Below are 12,806 nucleotides of genomic sequence, written 5' to 3'. Positions count from 1 at the left end.
AGATGTCAGAAATCATGAAACACATTAAATAACTTGTAAAAAACTTTCAGATCAAGCTTATACACTGACCAGTAGCACTCTTACATACTGCTAATGGAAGCTAAATATCAGTTGTTAAATCAACATCTAGAAGCCAGCCAGTTGGATGAAAAAGGAAACTTTTCCCCCTGTAATATGCTGCTTCACTCTAGATGAGAAATTAAGATTTCAGAGTAAAGTGAAAAAAAATTACTTCAATGGCACATTTTGAAACATTCAACAGAAATGCAGATGGCAGTACGAAGTCTGATACAGATTTAATCCAGTGTCAAGAACAAGTATTTGCTTCTCAAATTATTAACACATTCCACTAAAATCAGAGCAGAAAATTGAATTACATTTCCCAGATCCTGAACTGCTTCCTCAATAATTGCTGATTGTTTAGAACTATACACCTGACACCAGGTACTCCTTTACAGATGTCAGAAATAATTCGTAAAAACTGATACCATGCAAGATTACAATTTCAAGAACAGACTATGAAATGAGTGAAGGTTGTAAAAAAAACCAAAAAAAACCAAAAAACCAAACAGTGCTGTTTAGAAACAACTGACTGTGTGAGGTAACTTAATCCTGTTTTCAGCTCATGCACTGAGTGCCAAGGAGTACCGCAGCATTCTGAAGTTCCACGTACTACACAGCGAAGAGACATTAGGAAAGACTTGTTCCATCTATTGTACACCACCTAATCACAACACAGACCTTTCAGTATCACTGTTGCATAATTTATAACAAGTTTTAAACTCAAAAGATTAAGTCTTCTCATATCTCATTCAGTTAATAAAGCAAAACCAACCAACTAGAAGAGTCTTCCATCTGGTGGCTGGAGCTGAATGTGCATTCTATACATGACTACGTAGTGCTACTAGCTACACACCACCGTAGCTACTAGCTGCAGCATACACCCACAATTCAGGCTATTACACTGTAGGTCTCCACTGTAAAGAAACAAAACTGAATCCATTCTTGCTCCTCTGTGCAAAAGAAAAGGTGTTGTCTTCATGGCAGAAAGTACTCCAACTTTAATGTATACATTTGAATTGTTTTACTTATTCCTCAATTAACCCACAAACATTCTTTGCATCTACTTCTTCCAGCAGAAGTGCTAAATACACCTGTTTATTAATTCTGTTTAATAATGGCTAACTTTTGCCTCTGAAAAAACTGAATAAACCTGTAGCAGAGGTTTGAAGTGTCGTAATAACTACATCTGTATTATGTTTTCCTTTGTATTGTCCACCTGTACATTTTACAGAAACATTTCCCAATCAGAATAAAAGCAGGATCAACACATCAACACAATGTGTACAAACAACTTAAGGGAAACAGACTTTTTCCATTAACATTTTCCACAGCAGGCTTTTTTCAGTAAGACTTAAATAAACTGACTTCCATACCTTGGCAGCAACGATGCTCAGTCCCATTCCATTTTGTTTTTTTAGTGTTACAGTGATAATTTCAGGTTCTTTTCTCAGAGGCTGAGCCTATCAAATAGTGAAGGGGAAAGAAGAAAAAATTCCGAAGTTCATATTCACTGCCAGGCTAGGAAAGTAACTAAGCAAAATAGTTAATTACAAACAAAACTACTTTGTTAGAGCAGCAGGTCTCACATCCTAAATAATATATCTGGTATCTATTTTACAGGTAGAATCCCTAACATTTAATTAACATGGATTCATATTAAGTACTACACCTGTGTTATACTACACTGCTGAAACTTGAGGTCTACTCATTGTTCCTCCTTCTTTAATTCAGTAAAGAGATTATTAATGAATCACAAATCAAAATGTAACCAGTCTATAAAATTGTAGTAACTTTTAATGAAAACTGAAGTTCAGACTCCACAGACCCCTATTACAAAGGTGAGGGTGATCTACAGAGAGACCAATTTGTAGTGCTGCATCTAGAAAATATTATCTTCGCAGAATTATTAAGAAGCCAATTAAATTCAAAGGCAGAATTAAATCTTTGAAATGAAGTTCCAAAAAATTTCACTTCTGAATACTCTTGAATACAGCCAGAGTCCCCAAACATGCTCAGTCTTTTTTTTAAATATATCTTTCAACATCGACAGTTCCTCAACTCAAAAAGTCGTCATCACAATCTTCATTAGCTGAAGAATGTCAGGTGGAGCACATTAGCTTGTGTTCACACTGAAACAGAACTGTAAGTTCCACAAGACCCATGACAAGCAAAAATATAAGCCAAGAAAAGTAATTTTAAAAAATAGTACTTTCTGATTGAGTTCAAGTATTAGAAATGCAACTAGTTTTTAAGCTGAAAACACTAATTAAAATATGATGCTATTTCTGTTTAGTTGCTCTAAAAAATATTTCACATAAAGCCACCATCTTTCCAAAACCAAGCTGTTCTGTAACTTTGATAATCAGACAAGCAGAAAAAAGCCACCACAAAACAAACAAACCCTTACAACAGAAAAGAAAAAACCCTTACCTTGCACTGAAGTGAGACCCTTTTTAGTAAGTATAATATAAAGGAAAACCAAAGATGTTTTGGGTTTTTTTTTTTTTTTTTCAGGAATAAGTACCAGACTAGAACTTTTAATATTAAGTATTTGGTTGGTAACTGCCAATTTGTAAATAAAAGCAGCTTGCAGTTCTTTAAGTTATAGATCCACATCCATATATATTTTTGCTTGTGTTTAGAAGAAATTTCTTCACTGTTTATTCTAAAACTGGGGGAATATGATATAGTTTACTTATGTGAAAATTATAATCATGCTACAGCCTAGAAAAACAGTGACTTAAAAAAATTTCCAAACAGTTCCTTAAATGCACCAATTCACTAATGAACTATATGTTTAACAATGAAGCCTATTCTTCCTAACAAGGACTAAAACTGATCACATAAAACTCAATGCCTTGCCAAGATTGCAGTCAGTCATTATTCACTGAACCAATACTTACCAGCTCAGCATTCTCATGGGGCATGTGACTTTCGTAATCTGCACCCTCAAAATATATTGTCCATGTGCCTGGTGACCGTGGATGAGGTGTTAGTCTACAAAAACCTAAAAGAAAAAGAAAAAGTAACATCAATATAGTAATGGTATTTTCTCAAGGGATTAATTAAAATAAAATAGTATTAATCTTTTTATGTTCATTAACATGTCAAATCTCATATCTCAGATGCCGTTATGGGCTTTGCTGCAATTTTTTGCTACTACCTACAAAATCCTGTAGGAAGCAACAGTTCTATAGCTGTTGCTTCTCAGAAGCATACTTATTTAAAAACACTGCAAACTCATAGAAAACTCCGGGGAAGCAAAATATTGCTTTTACCAACCAGATTCAGAAGAGATATGAAACACCAAATAATCTTTTAGAATACAAACTACCAGAACTCTGATTAAAACAGGGCTACAGAAATCTACTTTGCAGAGGGACTAGCTAACCAGTCTCAGCACAGATTTAACAGAAGAGAAGCTCTGTGTGCATTCAATATGGTTTTAAATGCAGCACTGCAATTGACAGGTATTTAGTTTGATTTACTTTTTTTTATTTGAAAAATTCCTAGAATTTTGAAAAACAAGCAACAGCAGTTCAGAAATATCAAACATTTTTGCCTAAATCAAGGACATTGAGAACAAACATCACACAGAAATTATTAATCACTCCATCCAAATGTATTATATTCTCCTCGTCATAAAGATAATTTTTCAGCAATTCAGTTTACACTGTTTCACTCCAAAAAGTCCCTCAGCATAATGTAAGGGATACCCAAAAAGCAAAATTTTGAACATATGCATTAAAAGAGCCTTACTTATAATGAATGTACAGACATTTTTATGACAACTGACTTATACTTACTAATTAAATAATTTATTCTACTAAGCTCCTTTAGTCTCAAAACTTCATCCTCTGTTACTAACTGGACTTTCAAAACAGTCAGTTTCCTACTTTTCTTTTAAATGCAAGAGTATAGCTTTTGTATAAACTAACTTGGAAGCAACAAGTAGTACAGAGTAAGTCTGCTGTACAGAGTAAGTCTGTAGTACAGAGTAAGTCTGCTTTTTCAATCGCCTCCTTTGCTACAGCCTCTTATTTACCTTGACATTCCTGTACAAGTTTTCTTTTTAAACAACTGCTTTTAAGCAGAAAATCAAGAAATTCTAATAAAATTGAGTAGCACCAAATAAAGATTGTAACTTTTTCATTTACTGAAATGCTTAGACAGACCCCCTGCTTTAATTTCATGAGTTTAAGTCAGTTTCATGCAACCACAAGATCTATCATCTACTTGTGATCTGAAATTCTGTTGGACTACAAATACCCAAACCATAAGTTCTTACACTGACCAACAGTGAAAGCATTATTTTAACCTCATGGGCTTTTTTAATGTTACATGGAAGCAGCTGATGAGAAAAAAAAATTATTTTAACTATTCAATTCACATTAATTTTAAAAATCAAAACAGTTTTGGAGAAAAGGCAAAACAGTATTTCAGCAGGCTCTAGTAACTCAGCACTACTTACTTAGAACCTTGAAAATGAAAGAAAGGGACAGGGAGAAAGGTTAAGGATTTTAAAAAGCCTTAATTTTAATGGCTTGCAAAAGCACACACTTGAAGAACACAGTATAAAAAGATTAAATCATACACAAAGTGGCTTACACTTTACTAAAATACATTCTGCACTGTGTGTTTGCTATGCAGATCATTGCAAAACAACAGAAGAACTAACCTCTTTGACAGAGTGGATCTAAAAATTCTTGCAAACCGCTTGGAACATTTCTTACAACATCACAGGAATAGCCATCTTCCGGTAAGAGAAAAGGTAGGTGTAAGTCAGGATCCTCTTCCAGCTGAACTTCTCGGCCATCACTGCGAGCAAGTTCATCCGCAGTATTTTCTGCAACAGTTACTACATTCTCTATCAATTCCTGGACAGAAGGCAGAAAAACACTGTTACTACAAAATGATAATTTTATTAAGTTAAAAAGCCTTACATTAAGAAGATGTTAAGATTGCAAGAAAAAATCAACTTCTTCAGCTCTGCTATGTACAGTCAGTACATGGCATGGCTTTATTTCATGAAATCCCATAGATAATTGTATTAGCAAATGAGAGAGAAGATCTTATTTTTACTTCAGTATTTTCCAAACCTGTGGTGAATGTTATTGTTGTTGTTGTTATTATTATTATTATTAATAATAATAATAATACCCAAGCAACTATGTAATTCTACCTATGTGTAAACAGGTAATATAGGTTATGTTCTTCAGTAAAAGACTTTTCAGTTTGGCAGCCAATACATAAAAACATCTCCAAGCTACATGTCCTTCCTCCCATTTCCCCAACACCATCCCATCTGTTGTATTTGTGCTTCTGACTTAATAAACAAATGTATCCAAAGTTAATAAAAGATGGACTTTGTAGACAATGCATTCAGCTATATAAATATTAGACTACCTCTGCCTTTTTTTTTTGGAGATCAGTGAACTATCAGAGTTTACCGAAGAGTGTTTTTTACAATTCTGCAATAACACAGCTGTCTTTTGAATTTTGCCATGAATAAAACTTAGAATAGTCAGTCATCATAAATATCAAGAAAAAAAGACAGTCCCAAACCCAACATTATACATATATATATATATATATATATACACATACAAATTCCAGGTACCAATATGTTAATCAAAGGACAACCTGTCCACTGCTTGTATGAAGGAATTTAAGATCCCTCAATATTTACATCCTACATGTCAGAAAGTGTAGTGTTTCTGATACTTTCCTTTGATTTCTACAAATTAGCAAACTTTGTTCCTTCTGGTTACGCAGAACCAGATTTTAGGCACACTCTGTTGTCTCTTATAGCACCTTTCTGTATTTCATTACAAATGGTGTAAGATGCAGTGACACCTCTCTGAATACGTGCAACGTGGAATGGTACCGTTCTTTCCAACTCAGCGTTAAGAGATTCTTGTTAACACCCTGCTTGAGTCAGTGAAGTACATCCACCAAAGGTAATATAGCTACTCACAGCCAATGTTTTTTTTTATCTCCAGTATGTTAAAACTGGACAATAAGTGATAGAAGAGACTTACTGTTGGGATGAGTGGTTCATCTGGAGCACAGTGATAATTCTGCAACAGGGCTTGTAGCTGCAGAGAATTCAGCTTAAAGCAAGTACTGTTAATATTTGGAACATCTGCATGTGAGTATTTGTCCATGGTAAGCAATGTGGTTGCCTACAGGGGAGAAAAAAGTCCCAGATGACAAATTCAAACCAGAATAAAACCTTAAGCCTTGTGTCTAAATGTTCTTTAGATACGGGAAAAGAGAAAGCAAGAAGACAGATTTGTAACAGAAGCAACATCAATAGTCCCCCCAAACAAACACTAAATAAAGATGAATACTAAATCTGTCATAAATTAAGCATATCAATTTTCAGTTGCTCTTCCCGTCTCTGTTCAGTATAGTTACAGTTCAGTCTTATAAATGGAGATTTAACAGCCATGTTCACTATTAATTTCACTTGTAACTTAAACATTAACAATATTGAAAACATGTTTTGTGTCTTTACCTCAATGCTACCTCAGCATTCCTGGACTGACTCACTCAAGCTATACTTGTCCACATGCTATTTTCTAGGAACACAGCATAGGCAAATATTGTCTTTGAATATACAAATATGTAAGAAGTGTTAATCACAAATACACTCACCTGTACTATTCTGCTCAGGTGGCAATCAGCAGCCAATTCTAAACCTTGTTTTTCTGCCCAGGCTTCAATGTGGCCAAGCTGCTGGCGCATGATAGCTCCCCAGTAATGCGAACATAACCCTGAATCTGGGGCTGTAACTAATCTGTTAAAAAGCCACATGTTGATAAAATGAAAGAGCTGGGAGAAGAGCTGTATGGTCAGAGCAGCATTTACTCTGCATCGTCGCAACAGGGACATGGCTCCAGTCAAGGTGTGCAGCACATCATCTACGGAGATAAAAGAAAAAGTCACCCACATTCACAAACTGCAGAGGACACCTGGTTTAGGCAATAACACAAAGGCACTCAAGTGAGGCTGGTGAATGCTAGGTGGAACCTACGCGTATTTAATTACACAGCCTTTCAGAAATACACTTACTGGTCCATCATTTTAAAGATAGAGCAACATTAAAATGCTAGGTGGAACATAACCCCTGAAATGAAAATAAATTCTTGGGGAAAATATTTATCATACAAGTAAATAACTGGCTATACTCAACATTTAAATCACATTCTCACTTCAGTAAACTGATTTTTCTATTAGTTTTTATAACAAGTTCATATTCTGTTCTTCTATGCAACCTTTATATTCTACTGTTTCAATGCATATTTCAATTATTCCATAGCTTCTTCTAAGTATCAAATTGTACTCAGAAATTTCAGCTGAAGTTATTTGCATTGTATGATGCAGTTAAACTACAGAATGCACCTTCTTTTCACACATCATATTTTTAAAATACTACAAAATCCCATTTTCCAATTACTCCATTGCAGTATTATCTAACAAGCAACATGGACTTCTATTAGCATCACCAAGAGCAAACACCCTCATGCTTCCCAGTGGAAGCAACACATTTATCTCCAGGTCTTCTTTAAAGCAATACTTTTAATTGGAAATCTCTTTTGAAGAAACCATTAGTTTTTTTAGAATTGAAACTCAGGATTGTGTCTGATAAAAATATCTGTAGGTCATAAGAAATCTATAATGCGGCTCAAAAACAAGTGAAATAAGAACAGCATCTGCTTTTATTCCAGTATCAGTTTGCTACATTTTCTGGGTTTGTGTCCCCAGAAATACTCTCACAGTACAGGGCACTACAAACATAGCAGTGCATAGTCAGTCTTCCTTAAAGGCTCAGTGCAGGAGAAAAAGCAAGAACAGAAAGCTTAATACCTAAAGTACCAGATAAGTATCTATGAAATTTTCATAGTTCAACAGAATGCTCTGTTTAATTGTTCTGCAGATCACTTTTCCTTCAATTATTGAGGCATTAGAAGTCTGAGCAGTCACTGAGCCAGGATTACAGACACAGGGTGATACACATTGAGCAGGGTGCTCTGGAGGCAAGCATCATGTATCAGGTATTACAGCAGCAGGGAACCCTGACAGAAATCTACATGGCCAGTCAGCCTGACCTTAGCAGCTGAGAGGCTCTTGATCAGCTTCTCCCATTACATCTCTACAGTTATGGGAGGAAACTGCCAAGGTGAGGACTAGATAAACTGATGGCAACATATGGTTGGACAAAAGGACTTGGTGGATTTGTGGAGACAATGTCCAATTGGCAATCACAGATTAGCGGCTTATCTCATGTTTTGAGGGGAGACTGGTACTGTTTAATTAGTACCTTTAATTAATTATCTGAGCAATGTGATGGAGCACATTCTCAGCAAGTTCACAGATTATACCAAGAGGAGGCAAAATACTGATATGCTAAAGAGCAGCAGCATTTTTCAGAAGGGCCTCATTAGGCTGGAGAATGGCCTGACAGGGATTTCATGAAGGTCAAAGTAAACTGCATGTGGGACAGAGTAAATCTGTGCAACAGCACAAGACAGGTGCCACCTGAACAAAAAACAACTTTGATGAAAATTATGGAGAGATCCTAGCAAACATCAAGCTGAATGTGATTGAACAGTGTATCATTGCTTGAAACGTATCCAGTTGCACACTTAGCTCGAGTCAGCAGCAGTGCAGCTAGCAGGAGGGAGAGAGGGAAGCAATCCTTCCTATGCACTCAGCATTGTGAGACTGCATCTGGAGAACAGCATCCAGTTTCAGAATTCCTGGCACAAAGAGGATACAGGTTTAAGGGACCAAAATTCAGAAGAGATCAAGCAGTCTAACCTATTTTAGGCCTCTGAGGATTATTTTCCTCTGGATCATCAAGGAATGCTGGCATGTAGTTGTTAAGCTCTGACTGCAGACAATGAACCAGGTACCTGGAAGGGAATGATGAAAAAAGTGAATTTTAAATCCTCTATGTGTTCATTATAAAGGTTCTAAAGAGAAGAGTTCTATCAAATTATAAGACGCCTGAAATTTCTGTGCTATGAATGTGATTATAGGAAACCCAATAATACTTTTTAGAAGGCCTGAGAGACCAATTTTCCCATAAATTTCCTAGAAACATTGCACAAACAATTAGGTTGTCTGGGAACAAGCAATATGCATTTACATGCAATATTGCTACTACACTGGTGAGAGACAGTCGTATGCTACACGAAGAGATGCTGTCAGGCCAACCTTGGTTTCCCTAAGTATGAAAAAATAATTTCTTCTTTCTAAACAGAAATAGATTTTTCTTTCTTTTAAAATCTAGCAAGAGTAGTACTTAAAAAAAAAAAAAATAATAATGTTGTGATCCAAAACACAAAATCCTGAAACAACCTTAAGGCTTTGTGTGAGAAATTTTTTGATTCTTTTAGTTCTCTTACCTTTAACTACCCCAAAATAAAAATCTGTTTTAATATCCTTTCTCTTCAAATAATTAAACATTCTCTTTAACTGTTTTTGCTAATTCATATTTTCTGTTAAGAACTGAAAGTAAAATGAATCAGATTGTAAATATATATATACAAGAAAATATTTCATGGCTTTCTGAAACTCCCCCTTCATTTCACTGGAAACATTTTTAATGAAATACAATTGCTAGAAATTAAATCCATGGCAATTTCAACCAGTCCTGCAGTACACCCATTACTATCAAGTAACATTTTCACAGCACTTCTTTCTGTTCATGCTTCAGTTGTGCTTTTTGATTTCCATTCTAAGTCCATATTCCAGGGGTCTCCAGAAGTTTAATACATGCATTTGCAATGTGCCATGTTGCACTATACTTAGGGAAAATCCACACAACTAAAATTCAATAATATTTTTGCATATAGACTGCTCATAATGTGGAGAGATAAATATGGCACCATTCCTTCCTAGACGCAGCAATATTCTGTCTTTGATGACTACCTGGCCAATTAAAGTAGCAGGAAATTATTTTTTAAGACACTAATTCAAGACACTGAGCTGTGGCAGAAGGCACAGCTTCATTTACAGCTGGTGATTTAGAGATGCTATAAGAATAGAAAGACTTTGTCAAAATAGCTACTTGCTATACCCTACTTGCCCAAAATTTATTGACCAGAAAAAAAAAAAAAAAAAAAAAAAGGAATCTGCGGGAATCCGTGCAAAGGGGTCTGGTGCTCCACTGAAACCTTTTGAAAGTTGAGAAAGCAATGACAAAGCTTCACGAACTACACATATTGCTCTTCTGAGAAACACAGCCCCTTCAGAGCTAAACTGTTCAACCACGGCTAGCTCTCCCAGTCTCGTCACAGTACAAAAAGAGCACACAATACAGTATTTCATATTACAGAAAAATGAAAATACTGTATTTAAAATAGTCATCTTACAAGTGGGAGTAGGCTGGGTTTAAGTCACCCAAGGTACACTGGGACGTCTCTAAACATTAGTTTCTCATTGGCAAATTTGCTGTGAAATACTTGTTCAGTAGTGGCTTGGGGAGAAGGAAAAAAATCTGCATATGAACAAAAATGAAGTCTTTATTTTTGATTAATTCTGTGCTCAGCCAATATTGTTATCTTTATTCAAGGACACTTTCCTCTGAAGGTTTCCCTTCCCATTTGGTTGGTTCATTCAAATTTTCCTTTAATCGGTATTGTAATTGCCTGAGCTGGCAAGTATAGCTTGATTTTTACTCCAAACCAAAACCTGTCCCTCCTTTTTTAAGAAAAATCTGTGCAAAAAAACCACTGTGAAAATTGCTATTTATGAGAATTATGAAAGTAGATTATATTCAGAAGGCCTTAAAGAGCACAAGATTCATTACTTTAAAGACCCAGGAATATTTAAGCCTGTGTATTTACATCCTAACACCAAAACTACACTTTCCTCACAATTTCACATTAAATTAAGAGAAAGCAATCAACACAATCTAAATTTCCCCTAAAGCTATCATTGGTAGCGTTAACAATCACAACATCATCTAACAGATGAAACTCACGTACAACTCAGTGACCAATATTCACAAAACAGGGCATCTGTCTAAAAAAGTAAGTCTAGGCCATTCTTTTAAGTTTTCCTCTCAGGTATTTAACAATACTCAAAAGATATTATTGCAATATCTAAAATTTGGCAGAAGTGTGAAGTTGTTCTATAAATCACAGAAATGAAAAGAAAATGGTAATTGAAACAGAAGTTTGATAGCCTTACTTGAATGCCATTTGAACCAAGTGTGCCAAAACATCTTGTGCATCCACAGTAATTCGGCTAAGATCTCTGTCTTGCTTTATGAAATTGAGTAGTTCAGATGCATTTGCCATCCAAAAGGCAAGGGCCCCAGCAATATTCTTCTGTTTCTGTAAGTGGCAAGAAGCAATAAATAATACAGGGAAATAACTTTCTGATAAAGCATGGCAGCTTAAAAAGCCTTCAAAAGATAGACCAGTACCTCTTCCCATTTCACCAAACATCTCTCAGATACCAGATATTTGCAAAATGTTTGTATGTAATACCGCAATTGCTGTAACTACTACGTTCAAATTTAACATGTTCACTGAACACACAAAATGCTAATACATTGCCAATAGCCACATCAATGAAAGCCACAGTGTAAGCCTCAAATTACACAGCGCTAAGAGCTTAGCAGATGCAGTATCTGGTAATCTGTGCACTTTTAAGCGCATATTCACTACTGCCCACTGCCACACTGATACTGCGCTCACTGGCTTTGATACCACGTGATTCAGTATCAAGTACTGATCTATCTCACCATCTCCCGACCACAAATGCCAGGCCAGGCAACCTCAGATGAAATCCAAAGAATAGGAACCACAAACAACGAAAAAAGAAAATAAAGGGAAGAAAAAGAACTTCGGTCATTTCATATCCACATTGAAGTGCGTTAAGCAGAAATTATGGAATGCCGTAAAAGTTGCAAAGTCAAAAAAGGGTTTTAGTACTGCATGTTCCAGTTGCTGAATGAGTGTTACGAACTGTTCAAGTCCAGCTGTTTGAGTATTGTATTTTGATATGGAAGCAGTATGAGAAACTGAGCTAAGCCAACATAGCTAGGATCAGTTCCCAGCAAATATATCCTACCTGATCAACCTGGTCTACCTCCTGGAGAAAAACAGACAAAGAAAATCAAACAGAATAGAAGAAAGAAATTTGTGAACAATCATGAAAGCTTTAGAAATCAAACACTAAATATGAAGGTACAACACATGTTCACAATTATACACAGATGCATTAATCAGTAGCTACAGTGCAACTGAGCTCCTTCTAAAAAATTAATTATTTTAATAGGACCAGTAGCACAACAGCTACCAACTGAAGTGCCTACATGTCACAATTAATTCAAGGAATTAATGCCTTAACCTAGTTGCCATCCCAGACTGGTTATTCCATGCTTAGTGTGCCAGAGAAACCTTGCAGAAATTTTTGCAGGCAATGGGGTAACTAGCCATCCAAACAACAGATCCTGGGAGCCATTTGCCCACACTGCCGCAATAGACACAATATGCAAACACACACAAAGAGGGAACAGAAACCCCCCATCCAAAACGAAAAAAACCCAACCAAACAACAACATTCAAAAGCAAACAAAATACACAGAACACCTCGGACAGATTTAATACATGACTTTTCAATTAAAGAACAAAAAGATCGTTTGAAACAACAGAAGAGTCAAATGAAATACCATACTAAGTTTCTTAAATGTTGGTAAATATAAAGCTACACTGAGGTTA

At 35.7% G+C, this 12,806-nt stretch overlaps 1 protein-coding gene across 19 annotated transcripts in view; it reads right to left on the bottom strand.

Annotated features, from left to right (window-relative positions):
• The window catches only part of AFDN (afadin, adherens junction formation factor), a 116,350-nt gene that overhangs the window by 39,529 nt on the left and 64,015 nt on the right, over nucleotides 1–12,806 (bottom strand). For 12 of the 19 annotated variants that reach the window (XM_041402090.1, XM_041402077.1, XM_041402076.1 and 9 more), the window contains 8 exons: nucleotides 12,157–12,177; nucleotides 11,269–11,414; nucleotides 8,890–8,984; nucleotides 6,724–6,989; nucleotides 6,105–6,248; nucleotides 4,742–4,940; nucleotides 2,967–3,070; nucleotides 1,437–1,523 (listed from right to left, as the gene is read on the bottom strand). In XM_041402090.1, coding sequence (XP_041258024.1) covers nucleotides 1,437–1,523; nucleotides 2,967–3,070; nucleotides 4,742–4,940; nucleotides 6,105–6,248; nucleotides 6,724–6,989; nucleotides 8,890–8,984; nucleotides 11,269–11,414; nucleotides 12,157–12,177 — 1,062 coding nt within the window. The remainder of the gene's footprint in view (nucleotides 1–1,436; nucleotides 1,524–2,966; nucleotides 3,071–4,741; nucleotides 4,941–6,104; nucleotides 6,249–6,723; nucleotides 6,990–8,889; nucleotides 8,985–11,268; nucleotides 11,415–12,156; nucleotides 12,178–12,806) is intronic. The other 7 variants (XM_041402087.1, XM_041402080.1, XM_041402086.1 and 4 more) reach the window with 1 other exon arrangement.

This window comes from Onychostruthus taczanowskii, unplaced genomic scaffold, assembly GCF_017590055.1.
Source record: "Onychostruthus taczanowskii isolate IOZ18803 unplaced genomic scaffold, ASM1759005v1 scaffold191, whole genome shotgun sequence".
Lineage (NCBI taxonomy): Eukaryota > Metazoa > Chordata > Aves > Passeriformes > Passeridae > Onychostruthus > Onychostruthus taczanowskii.
This window is presented reverse-complemented; position numbering and strand designations above follow the sequence as displayed.